This window comes from Amphibalanus amphitrite, unplaced genomic scaffold (assembly GCF_019059575.1).
Source record: "Amphibalanus amphitrite isolate SeventyFive unplaced genomic scaffold, NRLGWU_Aamphi_draft 000000F_arrow, whole genome shotgun sequence".
NCBI classification, from domain to species: Eukaryota; Metazoa; Arthropoda; class Thecostraca; order Balanomorpha; family Balanidae; genus Amphibalanus; species Amphibalanus amphitrite.
The window spans coordinates 3425517-3442712 of NW_024881498.1; the positions used below are offsets into that span (position 1 = coordinate 3425517).

Genomic DNA, 17196 nt, shown 5'->3' on the forward strand with positions numbered 1-17196 from the left:
CAAATTTTGCATTTAATATCGTAAACAAGTCAAAAGCCTTGCACTCAACTGATGACGTAAATAAAAAACAAGTCTTAATTAGAAGACTAGAACATAAATATCAGCAAAAATAATTTTTGCTTTTGTGCAAGGCCCTAAATATACTTTTGTGTTTGTGAATTGTGTTTGTAGGTATAATTCAATATTTTGAGCCTGTTTGTACGATTTTATGCTATGAAAGGATACATGTAACCTTAAACTTCAATTTTGAAGTCTAACTACCAGTACCTCCTATGATTTATTTTTGCTGAATGAGTTTTTGATGGTTGGGGAAGGGGATACTGATACTGTGGAATGTTTGAATGTTGTGCACTTCAATTATTGTTAAAATGCTGATTATACTGTCTGGTCTGCTGGTTTTATACCAGCTTAATCACTCACCAGTCACCATCTGTCCATAGTTTTTATTTCTTTCCTTTCCTGCGAAGCATGACATTCTTAAGAGATTTAATTCAAGCTCATGTTGGTCATTGGTGCGGGTTGCGGAACTCAGCTGGTGTTTGACGTGCAGTGTGAATAAAATATGGTGTGCGTATCAATATGTCAGTTTGTCACCCTAGTTTCTAGGGCTTGTTGACTGTGCTGCCAATTTGACATCTGTTGCAGTCTCGTTCTATCCTTCACAATTCATCCTACTTTTACTTGTAATTTGTATCCATTTAGAAAAAGTCTCATGCTCTTCCTCCACCTTTGGGTAGAAGGTTGTTAGAAGCATTGCTCCCCTGAGGCCCTGCTCAGACCAGACCAAGGCTATATAAACCAGACTCCTACACTCCTAGACCAGCTCGTGCGCAGTTCTGCAGGGATCAGCAGCCTGGGGAATAGACAGCACTGGAAGTCAAACCTGGGCTCTGTTTCATAACCAAGTATTGGCACTTCACTTATATGTAAACACCACAGGCACAGGGGCACTGTAGACGATAAATTAACTATTAATCCTATCAGCTAGTTGTTGCTGTTTTTATTCTAATGTTCTTTTTACATTTGGCGAGATTAAACTTGAGAGACACCTAAGTGAAGACACTTATAGGCTTAGAATGAGCCATTAAACTATCCAGGCTGATTCCCAACACTAGATAAATGCCATGTCACTAGTTCTAACTCTCAAGATTTTCAGTAATTTGGATTACCTTAACACTCGCTCCAAAGTCCAATTCATGCCATCCTTTGTCATCTCCAAATTGTGCATACTGATGAAGTAAGATAGCTTTAAAGAAGATGAGATAAATAAGGCTGAGAGAAGTAAGTTGAAGATATAATAATGCCAGTGTGTGCAGTCGCCAGTCACAGTGAGAGAGGTTGGCTGCCTATAATGTAGGTGAAATTAAGCTGAAACTTTCTATATGTGGGAGGGTTCTGTGGTGCCGCCCTGACCTGTCTCTGGGCCCCTCCCAGGCTCTCTGTGGTGTGGGAAGACTCTCTGATGCCACCCTGATCAGTCTCTGCGCCCGCCCAGGCTCTTTTTGGTGCGGCAGCCGCTGTGGGAGGACTCTCTTGTGCCGCCCTGACCAGTCTCTGTTCCCCGCCCAGGCTCTCTATGGTGTGGCAGCCGCTGTGGGAGGGCTCTCTGGTGCCGCCCTGACCAGTCTCTGTGCCCGCCCAGGCTCTGTGGTATTGGAGGTCCCTCTGGTGCAACCCTAACCTGTCTCTGTGTCCCGCCCAGGCTCTCTGTGGTGTGGGAGGACTCTCTTGTGCCGCCCTGACCAGTCTGTTCCCCGCCCAGGCTCTCTATGGTGTGGCAGCCGCTGTGGGAGGGCTCGCTGGTGCCGCCCTGACCTGTCTCTGTGCCCGCCCAGGCTCTCTATGGTGTGGCAGCCGCTGTGGGAAGGCTCGCTGGTGGTGCTCCAGTGGCTGGCCGCCCTGACCTGTCTTTGTTCCCCGCCCAGGCTCTCTATGGTGTGACAGCCGCTGTGGGAGGGCTCGCTGGTGTTGTTCCAGTGGCTGGCCGCCCTGATCAGTCTCTGTGTCCCTCCCAGGCTCTCTATGGTGTGGCAGCCGCTGTGGGAGGGCTCGCTGGTGGTGCTCCAGTGGCTGGCCGCCCTGCTCACTGACGTCTCGGACAGCGCCGCCGCCGCTCTGAACAGCTCTCGGCCGCTGGTGAGCGAGGCCCTGCAGCGCGCCGGCGGCCTGGTGCCGTGGCCCGACCTGGGCCTGCCCGAGCTCGACGCGTTCCAGGCCAACCTACTGCTGGCCATCGGCGGCATACTGGTGACCAACGTGCTGCTTGTCTACCTGGCCTGGTCGCGCTACGGCGAGCGCATCGTGGAGCACTTTACCTCGGCCGACGGTGGGTGCCGGCCCGGCCGGCGACGGTGGGTGCCGGTGGGTGCCCCTTCCCCCGGCACTGCCGGGGGAAGGGGCAGGTCGCTGCCGGGCGGGCAGGGGGGGGGGGGCTCCGCCACCCGCTCGGGGCTGGTCCAGCAACGGGCCCGCTCGGCACTCCTCGGACCGGTGTCTGACCGCACGGCCGGTCGCGTTGTGTAGTGGTTATCACATCTGCTTTACACGCAGAAGGTCCTCGGTTCGAACCCGAGCGCGACCAGTTTTGAGTACCCGGTATGGTGGCGTCTGAAAGGAACCCTTTCACGGAGTTGATCGGTTGCCTCGCGACAATCGCGAACATCAATGAGTCCAAGTCCTGTCTGCTTCTCTTTACTCTTTCTCAGTTTCTTTCTTTTCGTGCATAGGTACTAAATTGCTAGTGGGTGCTCTATGCAGGTTCGGTTGGCTAATGGCTATGCCTCTGATTATATCTTGATTCACCACCATTCGAGTAGAATCTGATCCCAGGAATGATGGATGCATTTAGGGCGACATGAGCTTTGTCGAATAAATAATCTACTGTCTCTAAAAGAGTGTTTGTCATGATTTGTTGTGGCATATTAAGCACGACTTTTGTGCGAAAGGCAAAAATACTGACGTGGTTTGATATCTATTTCAGCCACCAGCAAAGTTCGTGACCTTGGGATGCGTCAGAACCTCCCCAAGGAGTTCACGCCCAAGTTCTGAGGTGCCGACTCCCTCCAAGTCGCCGCAGCACATTGGTCTAACCCCGACGCACGAGGGTAGACCATGGACGCCCTGAAGAAGTTCATCGAGAAGAAAAAGTCTGAGGCCAAGTTCAAGAAGGCCGGCCCGGGCCACCGTCTGTCGGGTGAGCCGGGCGGCGGCAGCGGCGGCGCGCGCGGCTCCTCCTCGGCGCCGGCGCCGCTACCTGAGAGACAGCACCCGTCCAAAGGCTCCCAGCTGGCCGGCGCCGCCGCGCTGGCGCGGCACGAGCAGAAGCAGCAGCAGCAGTCGGCCTCCAGCCGGTCAGTAGTGGGGCAGGGAGACGCGGAAACAGGGTAGGGACTAGGGGGACGGTGCAGACTGGCCCGGCACGAGCAGAAGCAGCAGCAGCAGTCCGCCTCCAGCCGGTCAGTATTGGGGACAGGGCGGTATGGGACAGGGCAGGTGGGACAAGACAGACAGGCCGGGCACGAGCAGAAGCAGCAGCAGCAGTCCGCCTCCAGCCGGTCAGTAGTGGGGGCAGTGCGTGGATATGGGGATAAAACGGGAGGGGCGAGGCCGCGAGGTGGCCGTGGACCTGGCGTGCGAAGGCCCTGTCGGCAGAGGTTGATAAAATAAAATAGGTATGCATGCACCACTGGTGCATACTGGTGCATTCCCATTTTTATTTGTTCTTGATACCAAGTGTGGGCACACGTGGATGCCCTCCCATTGTACTTATTCACTATTCAGTAGCAGCGGCCGTATTGTTTTTGTATGTTGTGTCAATAGCGAGCAGTTTGTGGGCCATATGTGCTGGCTTTAGATCGCCGTCCTCCCATTTTTATATACACTTTTAGCTTTGTCGATCCGGCTCCTGCATTCCGACCACGCCACGTGTTTTCGCCAGCTGCGTGTAGCCCGTCCGTGATGTGCGCCAGCCTTGGTCCGCTCTGTGGGGCTTCTGTTATGTCCTCAAATGTCACTGACAGCCTCCCTACTGGTCATTGTGCTTTGCAAACCCACCCCCCTCCCTGTCTGGGACGGGTAACTGCTACCCTTCTGCCCACGGGTGACTCTTACCCGTCCCATCCTCTCCCATCCGTCTAGTCCCTGACCCCGGTGTTTACCCCACCCCGCCTGACCCCGTCTGACCCCGTCCCACCCCGTCTGACCCTGTCTCATCCCGTCTGACCGCGGTGTCTCCGTCTGACCCGATGTCTCGTCCCACCCCGTCTGATCCCGACCCACCCCATCTGACTGCTCTGGTGTGTCTCGTGGGCAGCTCACTGGCCGTGATCCGGGCCCAGGCGCGGAAGGAGCTGGACGCGGAGCTGGCGGCGGCGGGCGCGGGAGCGGCGGAGGGCGGCGCGGCGCCTCCCGGGCCGCGGGTCACCGAGCTGGAGATGGCGCCCAACCTCGCCGTCAGCGGCGTCTACTACCGGTGCCCCATCATCGGTGGGTGTCGCCGCCGACCGACCGCAGGCCGCAGGAGGCCCCGGGTAACGCCGGGACCGCTGGCGTACAGTGATTATGGTGTCTTCACTCTTCGGAGACTCGACTTTGTAGCGTAAACATATGCGCCCCGCCGAACTAAGGCCTCTGGCACCAAAGTACCTAGCTTGTTAGATTCGTTTTTTTTTTACTTAGTAGTATCCATGTGTTAAATTCGCTTGACTAACTGCTAACGCAAGTATGATGCACCTTAGTATAATTTCTACTCAAATTGCTGAGTGTGAGTTCAGTGCAAGGGACACGATGGAAATCACTATATCCCTAAGTAGTTATTAAGACGCAAGAGACTTCTGGACTCGCACTGATGGCGTTGAAATTAGACACAACACTATTAGCTGCATAGTAACCAGATATAATGACGTGGGCTGGTAGCGAAAATATAACTAAGTTGTTTTGAGCGCTAGGTCGTGATTCGCAACGCACGCCACTAAGTTTGACAGCTACTCGTATAGCGTTTATTCCCCCGCCGTAGCATCGGCCGCTGACCACCGTCCCTGGTCTGTGCAGGAGGCGAGGTGCTGCCCCGGCCCGAGATCCAGCAGAAGATCAAGCTGTTCCTGTACGAGCAGCTGGCCGAGGACGGCGGTATCGCCGCCTGCCTCATCATCCACTCGTGTAACGCCAACCGGGAGAAGGTGGGTGGGCGCTGGGCGGGGCCGGCTCGGGTCACCGTGCCGCCGCGCCCCGCACGCGTGTGTGTGTGTGTGTGTGGGGGGGGGGGGCTCCACCGGCAGGCAGCGAGGAGTGTCACCGCTCACCGGCTCTAGTCTGCCGGCCGCGGTGACTCACTTGACGCCTCCGCTGGCAGGTCGTGAGTCCGGCTCTCACCTCAGAGTCACTACTGCCGTAGGGGTAGAGGCCGTAACAACAGAGTCACATATAGTGAGGAGCACCGGGCCACTCACCTGGTCACAGGTGCAGCAGACCGAGCGGCCGCAGTGGGGAGGCGCTGGACCCCGGGGAGGAGTGTCATGTACCTGGCCAGAGGCTCGGTACGCCGAGCGGTCGCACGAAGGGTATTTGGGGGATACTAGGGCGTCGCTCACCTGGCCAGCGGCACAGCAGTCCGAGCAGCCGCAGCACCTGAGCCTCCTACAGACCGAGTGGATCCAGCGGCACAGGCGGCTGTCGGTGGACGGCTTCATCCCACGCCCGCGAGCTGAGCCTCGCTCGGCCGCTCGGCGCTCTGCCCCGCCGCTCCGGGCTCTGCAGTGTCGGCCGTCTGTCCGTCTGCCGCGTCTGGCCTGTGCGTGTCACCACCCTCCCGATCCGTCAGCAGCGGATTGACTCTGCCCGACTGGCCGTCTCTGTCCGCCGGAGCTGGTCCGTCGGGAGCCGGCTGTTCCCTCGCTCCTCTCGATTCACTCTGTCTGCCGGGAGCTGGCTGTTCTCGCCCCTGTTGACTTTCGATGGTCCGTCAGGAGAGGATCGTTATGTCTTCCTGTGTTATATCACTGAGCGATTGTCTCTGTATGCTAGGTTCTGGGTGTTCTCGCTCCCCTCGATCCCTTCTGCCTGTCTGGAGCCGGCTGGTGCTCCCAGCTGACAGTGGCGCAGTCGGTCAGCTCTAACACAGTGGTCTTTGGTCCGTCAGTCGTCGCACTGCTGCCCGCTCCAGACTGACAGTCGGCTGCTGGGAGGTCGGTGGTGCAGAACACGTAGCACCCGGTACTAAGTCCGACACTGAGCTGAACGGGGAGTCTGTGAGCCAGCTCTTTACACACGTTGTCACTGAGTTGGGCACTTAGTTGGTGGACTAGCCCTTTACTGAGCTCGTCACCGAGACCCTTACTGAGACTGGCACTGAGACTGGCACTGATTCCGGCAGAGACTTCCTTAGTATGGCACTGAGACCGTCACTTACACCGTCACCGAGCCCTGCACTGAGTTCGGCAGGGACTCTCTGAGACCGTCAACTGGCTGCGTCACTGATCCCTTGATCGGCTGGCCTTTTTAGCGGTGCAGAGTACAGCTGCGGTGAAGGTGTCGGCGGCACGGCAGTGGGGGAGGGGGGAGGGCTGTAACCACACCATGAAGGGATCGCAGACGGGGGAGAAGGGAGGGGGGAGGGTGCACAGGTGCTAGTTGACCCAGTCACCAGGCCCAGACATATTCATAGAAGGGCTGCTCCATTTTTTTCCTGCCCCGACCCCGTTGTTCGCTAGCCGCTGCAGTACCATCGCTTTAACGTTGTCGATAAAATGAGGGCACTTTTATCGATGATAACCTGGGCAATTGAAGGTGCAGTCTGCGAGTTACACGTGTGTGACTGCGCCCTTTTCATCGGCCGGCCTTTGGCTGTCGTTGGGTGTTATGTGTCTGACAGACCAGCTGTCAGCTCTGTGTGACAAACCGTCTGTCAGCTCTGTGTGACAAACCGTCTGTCAGCAGGTGTCACAGGGGACGGGGTACGCAGACTTTTGTCCTGTCTGTGTACAGTTGTGCGGCGCGCGAAATTACTCCCGGGAGAATAAGTAATGAATTGTTTATTTGCCTATTATTTGTCAGCGTCTTTATTTTCGACGGGAAGGAAAACACCAATTTTCCCAACACGTTGTTCTGAATATCGTGACGAAGATAAGGAACAATCGGGGAACCTTGATGAATGTTTTTCGCCCAGGTCGACCCAAAATGATAATGTGACACGGTAATTGAGTATTGTATATTGTATTAGCGAAGCATTCCAATGATGGATTAGTGTCAGCTTCTAGTCAATGACAATAGTAAAAACATATAAAACACAAGCACACACACGCATACACATTGTACTAAAATACCAAAACGCTAGTCACATGTCGAGTTTAAAAGTCGTAAAAACTCCGCTCTAGTTCGAGAGCCGGTGGTGGCAGGCGGCAGGCGATTCCAGGACGAGGCCGCTCGGTACGACAAGGCCCGGCGCGACATAGACAGCCGGTAAGCCGGCAGCTCCAGTACACCGGCACACGTTGCCCGCGTTGAGCGCTGCGACACAGCGGCTCGCCGAGTGAATAGGGAGCGGATCGCCTCCGGAGCGCAAGGGTCACTCAGCGCCCTGAACACAGTGGAGCAGTCACGGTGGACGACAAGATCAGCAATGTCATGCCAGCCGAGGGCTCTCAACACCGGTGAAATATGTTCAGAAACCCGCGCTCCGGAGACGACCCTAGCACCAAAATTCAGGATCTTCTGCACCTTATGTAAATGACAGCGAGCGGCCCCGCCCCAGACGGAGAGGCAGTAAAGGATGTGGGGGAAAATATGGCACTGGATAAGGAGCTTACGGGTCTCGGGGGTAAGATGATGACGAATTTTATACAAACATAGAAGGATGGAATTGCACTTTTTGACAACATTTGAAATGTGCTTTTCCCAGGATAGGGTTGAGTCGACCGTCACTCCCAGCATCTTCACAAAAGGGGATGGTTGTAGTGTGTGACCGGATATGGTAAGGGAAAAGGATGAGGTTTTCTTGAGGTTCTGGCCAGTACCCACAAGAAGCAGGGTGGTCTTACTAGGATTCATTTTCAAGGAATTGGATGTGTAATAGGACTGGACAGCGAGCAAGGTGTCTTCCTGTTGTTTTTTAAGGACAGGTAAGTCAGTGGGAAAAGCGGAATCGAGGAGTTGGGTATCGTCTGCATAGGAAATGAGCCGTCCATGAGGAAGGTAGGAAGGTAGGTCATTTGTGAAGATGCTGAAGAGGATTGGGCCGACCAGGGAGCCCTGCGGAACGCCATGGGACATAGGAAGGGATAGGGAGCCGCCTCTCACCACCTGCCGCCGGCCACCGAGGTAACTCGCGAACCACCCGGGGTCAACACCGTACCAGCTCAACTTGGACAATAAAATACCATGGTCAACACTATCAAAGGCGCGACTGAGGTCCACCGACGTGATGGCAACAATGTGACCCTTGTCGACGCGGCGCGTCGACATATGTTGAAGTTGTCACTTGACACTGGTCAAGTGGTCAGTGAACGTTATAAACTTAATTGCGGTACCTTAAAATAGAAATGTCCATTGGATTACCCAGTTGCTTCATTTTGTGTCTATTTTTATTCGATTGGTAGAAATTGGTATGCTATGCAGTTGTTTGGTTGAGCCGTGAGCGTTACATATGAATAGTTGCATGATCTTACGCTGGGCATCAAAGAATAATGGCATTGAAATGCGGCAGCGTTCTCTCATATTTGCGGTTCGGTATCGGTACTGTTGCCCGGTATCGGTACTGTTGTCCGGTATCGGTATTGTTGTTCGGTACCGGTACCGCTGCCCGGTATCGGCACCGTTGCCCGGTATCGGTACCGTTGCCCTCCACCACTGCCAACACCACTGAGGTAGATCGTCACCTCTCCCGTCCCCAGCGCTGTCCGTCGCCCGCTGACCGCCGACCGTCGCCCGCTGACTCGCTGACCGCTAACCGCCGCCGTTCGCCGGCAGGTGCAGACGGGCGTGGAGACGCTGTGCAAATACATGGAGAACATCCTGTCCGCGCCGGCCGAGGAAAAGTTCCGCAAGATCCGACAGTCGAACAAGGCGTACACCGAGCGCGTGGCGCCGCTGGAGGGCGCCGCCGAGCTCCTGGCCGCCGCCGGCTTCCAGAGCACCCAGCTACCGCACGGCGACGGCACGGAGACGTTCTGGGTGTTCCCGCCCGACGGCGACCTCGACAAACTGCAGGTGGGGCGCGCGGAGTGGACGTGGTCAGGTACAGAGGGAGGACGCGGTGGTCAGAGTGTCAGTCGGTGACACTAGCAGCGCTGGTATGACGGCTAGTGGCGGCATTTCTCCCATCAGCTGTTCCGTGGCGCGCTCGTCAAAATCTGCAGTGTGTGACGCCTCCGTCGTCTGCTGCCTGACGCGCTGAGTGTGACGCGTCCCGCCTCCGTCAGATGTTCCGCGACGCGCTGGTCAGCGCCGAGCCCATTGTTCCGGAGCTGGACAGGAACGCCCGCGCCCTGATGCCGGCGCAGGCGGCCCGCCAGGTGGCTCTGCCGGCCGACTTTTTCGCCATCTCCCAGGAGGAGCTCAAACGCGAGCAGCAGCTCAGGTGAGGCTAAAATCGCCGTGGGGTGGGAACTGCGCTCTTTGTGTCGGACGCGGCTCAGCTCGGATTTTAGGACCGCATCATTCTGCTGGCTGCCGCCCATGTAACATGCAAGGGGGCGTTTGAAAGATACATAGAAGTGAATGTATGATGATTACACCGGACGTGGCCGAGACCCTGACGCTGTATTCCTCTTTGTGACCCCCGTCGGCTCGGCAGGTCGGAGGTGGTCGAGAACATGACACTGCTGCAGACCAAGGCGATGCGCGAGCGGGCCGAGCAGCGCGAGCTGAGAAAGTACCGCTTCTGCCTGGTACGGGTCCGCTTCCCAGACGCCATCACTCTGCAGGTGGGTCCCGGCGGACGGGGTAGGACGAGAGGGGACCGGACTGTTATCATTATGCTGCTATGAGGGGACCGGACTGGACCGGACCGGACCGGACCGGACCGGACCGGGCTGGACCGGACTGGACCGGACCGGACCGGACCGGACCGGACCGGACCGGGCTGGACCGGACTGGACCGGACTGGACTGGATCGGACCGGACCGGACCGGACTGGACTGGGCTGGGCTGGGCTGGGCTGGGCTGGGCACTGGGCAGGGCAGGGCAGGGCTGGGCTGGGCTGGGCTGGGCTGGGCTGGGCTGGGCTGGGCTGGGCTGGGCTGGGCTGGGCTGGACTGGGCTGGGCTGGACTGGGCTGGATGGGAGAGGAGGGAAAGAGACGGGAGGGACGGGACGGAAGGGAACGGACGGGACGGGTTAGCTCGGAACCACGGACGGGACGGAATGGGACGGAGGGAACGTTGCTGATACTGTGAATACACGGCCTTTATACGATTGGGCCCAGGTCCAGTCAAGTAGTGTGGCGGCGACCGGGTCGACGTTCACTGTCATCAGCGCCCACTCTTGGGTCGAGTCAGGTGATGTGGATGTGTTCGGTCCTGTGGGCGTCCAGGACTCCTGCAGTCTGACGTCCAACTGGAGATGGGACGCTGAGGGGGTGAGGCAGGACGGGCGGGACGGACGGGACGGGGACGGCCGGTGGCGGCACAGGAAAGACAGAACTTTGCGGCACCCTCAGCCGTATGGAGAGTTGAACTGTGGGGGGGGGGGGGGGGGCTTTTACACAGCGATGACCGGCAATGATGAGACAGCCCGCCCTGCATCTGCTGTCTGGAGGCAGGTTTGCTGTTTTTGCTGACATGGTCTGACACGGTTATGAGATTTTTCCTACGGATTTTATCATGCGAAATTTTGAAGGACGAACAAGTCACGCTTGTTGCCTGACAAACTTCGTTCAGATGTTCCTGGACAGTTTTCCTATTTGTGAACGTTTACTGGCATCCGGCTGGATGTTAATGATAACGATTTTTTTGGCTGGGCTTCGTGAGCATTTTACGTTGCTCAGCCAGCATTTTCAGTCCTATCATTTTCTTTCGGTATAATTGACTAGTAAGTGACAGTCGCTTTCAGTTGCTTTCACGAAGACAAGAGCAAACATATGTTTAGATTACAACAGTTTTAACTTTTATTGTGGTGTGTAATTTGCTGCTTTTAAATGAGCAAATCACACTTCACTACTTGAAAAAGTCATATTATAGTACATTATGCAGTTGTGCTGTCTCATTAGCTTCAGGTAACATTACTTTTATGGTCCTTAATGCTGTCTTGAATGTTTGTGGTAGGCAGTTAAAGTTTTATTGTAAAGTAACGGTTCAGCTCTTGAACGAAAAACAATTTTGGTCATGCTTTGTCTCTTCCTAACGTATAACTAGCACTTCAATCAGGCCCAAAAGAAAATAATCCATTAAAGCTGTATGCATTAACTATCAATGAGTGCATTTAGCTACGGTGTTTGAGCCTACATGGCTTAAATTTTCAGCTGCCAATTTTTGCTTCATTAGATAGTAGATATTCTATCATAAGCTCATTTTTACGGACTCCAGTCTTGTATCACGAGCTGGTTCATTTCAGATGTGGCGCTATGCTTTGCTAGTCCGATGTCATCCGTCTATGCGTTCAGACCGCGCTTATCCCACACACTGTGTGTTCTGACCGCTGGTCCACGCACCCCCTGCTTTCTGACCGCTGCCTCACTGTGTGTTCTGACCGCTGGTCCCCCACACTGTGTGTTCTGACTGCTGCTCTGCGCCTCTCCCTCCGGCAGGGTACATTCCGTGTGACGGAGCGCGTGTCGGCCGTGTACACGTTCGTGCGCGAGAATCTAGTCCGGCCGTCGGAGGCGTTCGAGCTGCTCACGCCCACCGGCCACCCGTTGGACGCCGACGACCAAAGCACCCTGGCCGAGGCCAAGCTGGTGCCCTCTGTGCTGCTCACCTGGCAGCTCAAGTCGGGCGCCGCGCCGCCAGGCGGCAGCACCGGCGCCTTCCTGGTGCCAGAGCTGATGGAGACCATCTCTGAGCTGGGCTGAGTGGTCAGTGGTCACTGCCGAGCTCGGCTGAGCGGTCACTGCCGAGCTGGGCTGAGCGACATCAGCAGTCACGGCCGAGCTCAGCTGAGCGGCATCAGCAGTCACTGCCGACCTCGGCTGAGCTCGGGGCTCGGTCAGCTGAGCTGTGTGCAAGCCAGCTGGGCTGAGCTGAGCTCCTGGCGGGTGCTGGGCTGGTCAGAGCTCCGAGTCAGGTCAGCTGAGCTCCGTGCCGGGTCAGCTGAGCTGGGCCGAGCTCCGGGCTGGGTCGGCTGAGCTGGTCAGAGCTCTGAGTCAGGTCAGCTGGCCGGGCTGAGCTCCGGGGCAGTCACTGAGTGATACACTGTGGACCGGCCGGTCTGTACGGCCGCCCGGGGCATTAGGTGTCGTGTCGGTGACCCCACGTCTGTTCCCACCGGGCCGCGGGTGCGGCGCACTGCCGGGAGGGCTACCTGTGGCTCCACAGTCACGCCACGCCATAGTCATCTACCCATGCAAGCTGGATGTTGTATTTTTGTGTTGCATATCGACCGGTGTGGGCCGGCTGCGCTGAATGGCCTGCCTCTCTTCCAATGGGGCGTGCCCGCCCGCGCAGTGCAGCTGTTCTGTGACTTGTTGTGGCCACGCATAAATATATTATCGGTTACGCGTGATCGATGTTTTTAATCTACGTTGTCGAGTCGATGGTAACCGTATCCATGCTACAGAAACCCCATCCGTGTGGCGACAATCCGCCGTCGATTTAACTGAATGTCCTCCAGAATCCATTCCAGATATATGACATGGTGATATGGACCCTTATTAGCAAAGTGACTGCTTGATGACACAGGTCAGTGTACAAAAACCAAAAACCAAAAACCAATTTCAAGCCGGTCCCGTACATAGTTTAGTAGGTAGACCGTTGGACTCCGCGTGGTGAGAGCACGCGTTCCCGGTTACAACAGTCCGGGTTCGAAGCGCGACGGGCGCTTGACGTTTATGGGCCTCCTGACAGGTATGGTTGCGGTTGGTGGCAGGCCGTAGGCAGGCGAAGTCAGTGAGGGGACCGGCCGTGCGCGGCTATGTGCGCACGTCAAACTTTGGACTCTAAACTCTGCCATAGAGCCGGGATTTCGCGATCGGAGGGTAGAGGGCAGGGTCAACGCAACACGCTTCGCTTAGCGCTGGCTCTGTGCTTGTGAATCCTTCCAATCAAAAAGGTTCGGACTAAATTCATTAAAAAAAAAATGTGGATGGAAGGGAGCCGGACTTGGCGATCAGAAACCATACGAACTCTAAGACTGCTACGGCAAACTGGCTAACCGGGATTGAGCCATATCGACCCAAACCCCTGTTCCGACGGCGTTCCGTTTATACCGGCCCAAAGCTGGCATGTCTGAGTTGCTGGGGCAAAACGGACTCGAGCAAGACCAAATTGCTGGGCCATGGTGAGCCGTTTCGAGTCCGACTGTCTGTTTACCTATCACGAGAAGAGGGCCGTTTGAGTCTGGGGTCTTTGAGTATTTTGGATGCTCTGAAATGCATGTGTGGTCTCTACAACTGTCGCCTCATCTCGAGATTTTTGGGACCGAACTTCAGCGCTTGGTGGATGCGGTTGCTCCTATCGAAGCTTTGGCTTCCTGTCCAGGATCTGAGACGGTCAATACAGAGCTGAACCTCAGTTTAGGTTTTGTAATCTTTCCAATATGCCAAGAAGCGGGGACTATCCCACCTTCAAAAAAGTCCCGTTTAGGATTCGAAAATGTTACTCAGGGTCTTGTGACGAATTCTGCAAGTTTTTACGCGTTTTCATACTCTACTTTTTTAGATATTGCGATTTTTATATTTCATCGTGACGTCATTCAGATCGAATCTGTGACGTAATGAAGGATTTACTTCATGCCAATGAGGGGGGAAATTTGGCAGCAAATATATTTGCTTTCAAATATGACGCGGCTCAAACAATAACAAAAGTGTCTCTGATTAGGCGGAAAAAACGAGCGTGTTGCCCGTCACGAGACGAAGCCGATGATACCCAATTTTAAGGTCCTAGGTCATCGGGTGACCTTCCAGGTCAGGTCAATGACCCGAAAACCGGGAAAATCGGGACCTGTTAGAAAGTCGTAAATTGTGGCTGCTATGTGGTTTTCCGGGGTGCTGATCACGAATATCGTGTTAGTTTTGATCAGAGATGATGTCTTGAAGCATTTAGACCAGGTCGGGTCAGGTCAGGTCAGGTCAACCGGTAGGGGTTGTGACGGGTATTCGTAATACGTGTCAACCGCCTCTGACAGTTTCGTAACATGTTACGAAGGCACCAAAACTACTTCGTAAATGTTCAAATGGTTGCCAAATTCGAATTCAGCTCCAAAAACTAGCCCAGAAACATGTAAAACTCGAAAAAGTGAACCGAGGTCACCCGAGGTCACCAAAGGTCAGTGACCTGACCTGACCTTCAGGTGACCTTGACACCCACCCTAATGTATGGGAGCGACATCAAATCACATGTTTGAACGTTTGAAACCACAAAAAGCTTGCAAACGCGCGGCTAATGTTAGCCGACATACGCCGAATCGCGATTCCGGCCAAACATGGTCTCGGAAAAGAGGTCACAGGTCAAAGGTCATTGGGGTCAGGGTCATGAAATTTTCAGGGTAGGTGTAAAATTGATCAATGCGAGGGTACTGAAAGTTTCGTCGCGATCGGCCGCTTTTTACGCGAGTTATTCGCGAAAAACCTTAGGGGGGGGCTGCATCAACCCCCCCCCCTGTGCCGGCGAGGGTGCGTTTTGCCCCTATTATAGTAGAGCTGGAAAATGTGTTGTCTCGGATGAGTGGCGCGGGGCAGAGCGAATAGCTCGTATACCTACTCGTATAGTTCCATAAGCTGCTTCAACATGGACAACAAACGTTATTGATTTTGAAGTGTATCGCTATGCGTTCATCTCAGCCACTTTTCGATTACCTACCTACATAAGTTACCCTTTTAATGCAATTCAATGTTTTTCCATCAATTGTCTTGCATTGTTTACCTAATACCTACATATGAACGATGACAAAATAAACATCCATCCTCTTTTAAACCTGTCTACCATCGAAAACTTTATTCCTACCTGTATCAGGCAACTATCCTGTATCTCATAGGTATTGGGGCAAGAAAGTCACCGGTGTCCGCTTTACCCCGGAGCCTGGGGCAAGGAACCCAATATGCATACCAATATCTCCTATCCTATAGGTACAGCCCACCGCTAAAGTAATGTAGGGTTTTACCAATCTCAACGGTTGGCTTTGACTGGCGATTGTTTAATGCGGAGTGATCGAAAAGAAGATGTCAATAGCTAAAGTTGCAGCTGCAAGGGTGACGATACATATAAGCTACATTCAAAGTTTCATTGTAGTCTGGCTAATCGTTCCTAAGCTTCAGAAGCAGAACATACCCATGACTGAAACCCCACATTACTTCTGCTGTGGACTGTACATACGTGGATGCCTTTAGAAATGATAACTGAAACGAAGTTGAAATAAAAGCCAATTTAACCCTCGCCGGCCGAGGGGGGAGGAGAGGGCGGGTGCCCCATAGTTTTTTTTCGCGATAGTTCCGAATACGCTGACGATGGAGAGCTGAAACTTGGCATACTTGACCTTTGATTCAAGCTGGATCTTCTGACACCAACCGCATTTTCGGGTCAGGTCAGGTCATTGACCTATAATTACGTCATAAGTGAACCTCTGCACGGTCTTCAGATGTCGCAACTTCGCAACGCCCTCACTGCCAGAGGAGCTTTCACAGGGAGATGAAACTTTGAGGACCTAGTATCCATTAGGATTCTCACAAGTTGTATACCTATGCAGATTTTTCCTAAAGGTCATATGAGGTCAGGTAATTTTCGTGAACTCACCACCTAAGCCAATGGGAAAAAATGCAAACTGCTATTTTGGCGCCGGGAACGATCTCAAACTATCTCAGTTCTCAACCGCACGGAATCGTGATTTCATGCAATCCTTGCAAGTTTCGATGCTTCACTTTTGCATTGTTGACCTTGCGTGACGTCATTTATGACGTCACTAGGTTCCTAAGAGTTTTTCGTCAATAACTTCTGATCAAATTGAGCTAGCGAGTCGGTAAAGCCACCAATGGACTCGGGAAGACCTGCCGAATCGAATGACATGGGACATGACCTCCTTCGACCAAGTTCATGACCTGGGGGCTCTGACCTGGCCGTGACCCGAGGTCAACACCTATAGTTGACCTCTCCCAAACAAAAAGTATAGGGGAGAGTGGGGAAAGATGCCCAGGGTTTGACTATGTCATATATTATTAAAAAATGACGATCGGAAAGCCAAAACTTGGAGTTTCAACGGAAGCCGACATCATTTTTCTCCAAAAATATCACACTTTCGTGCCTGAAATATGATAACATTTTTTGCTATTAAGCATTTTCCTGAAGAAGTGAAAGGGGGCATCTTACCCCACAGGGTGGGAAAGACGCCCCCTGACGTTGGGTAAGAGGCCCCCTGCACTATAAGTGACATAAATAGGCACGTGAATCGCCTGAACGAATCAGTATTCCCTTCGAGCCTGCAATAGACACTAAACGTCATCGTAAGGGCCCTCAAAAGTAGTCGTAAGGAGCTTCAGAGGTCATCGTTAGGGCCATCATAGTCCAGCGTGGCCAAACAAGCCTCCGTGGTGGCGTTCGGAGACCACTGTGGGGCCCTTATAGGTCTTCACGATGCTTGAGGGGCCTCGAGCCCATCGTGGGGACCTCAGATGCCAGCGCGGCCCGTGGAGCCAACGTGGGAGCCCTCAAATGATGTCGTGAGGGGCCCTGGAACCAATAATGGGGCCCACAGAGGCCGTCTTGATGGCTCTCAGAATCAGATGCCGCCCAAAAAGTCGCTGTGTGGGCCGAGAGACCGGCATGGGGATCACCCGACCGTACCGGACTCTCATTAGTCTCAGATCGGCTTTTGTCTCTCATCACAGGTATGTAATAAATGATTTGACGGGCTGCTTGAAGGACAGCCTACGGATTTAGGGGGGCGTCTTTCCCCATCAGGACAGGGGGCATCTTACCCCAAGGTACCGAAGGAACATTAAATCAGCACAATTTGTTAGCCATAAAACTACACCCTGAAACAAACTGTTTGGAACACAGTACACGCATGTTAATGTATCACGACTATACCAAGGGACGCAAAAGTTATCTACCTTCTTTG

The 17196-nt window shown here is 54.1% G+C and overlaps 1 protein-coding gene and 1 non-coding gene across 3 annotated transcripts; both read left to right on the plus strand.

The window, feature by feature from the left end:
• The first annotated feature begins 112 nt into the window (after positions 1-112).
• LOC122377891 (UBX domain-containing protein 6-like) lies at positions 113-12651 on the plus strand. 2 transcript variants are annotated; one of them, XM_043358496.1, is made up of 9 exons: positions 113-167; positions 2016-2326; positions 2981-3350; positions 4313-4485; positions 5050-5177; positions 8962-9201; positions 9414-9571; positions 9788-9917; positions 11738-12651. In XM_043358496.1, exons 3-9 carry the CDS (start codon positions 3112-3114, stop codon positions 11999-12001), a joined length of 1332 nt encoding a protein of 443 aa, XP_043214431.1. In that variant the 5' UTR covers positions 113-167; positions 2016-2326; positions 2981-3111; the 3' UTR covers positions 12002-12651. The 2 variants fall into 2 exon arrangements, with proteins under 2 accessions (XP_043214431.1, XP_043214516.1); XM_043358581.1 differs by having other exon boundaries at positions 147-161.
• Trnav-uac lies at positions 2509-2581 on the plus strand. Its single transcript has one exon. It is a non-coding gene; the product is annotated as a tRNA-Val (tRNA).
• Positions 12652-17196: the final 4545 nt, after the last annotated feature.

What these genes read in the sequence shown, in the direction of transcription:
- LOC122377891 (XM_043358496.1), top strand. Translation starts at nt 3,112, where the DNA reads ATGGACGCCCTGAAGAAGTTCATCGAGAAGAAAAAGTCTGAGGCCAAG. An exon ending in GTAACGCCAACCGGGAGAAG is followed by an intron (nt 5,178 to 8,961) that starts GTGGGTGGGCGC and finishes GTTCGCCGGCAG; the next exon opens with GTGCAGACGGGCGTGGAGAC. An exon ending in CAGACGCCATCACTCTGCAG is followed by an intron (nt 9,918 to 11,737) that starts GTGGGTCCCGGC and finishes TCCCTCCGGCAG; the next exon opens with GGTACATTCCGTGTGACGGA.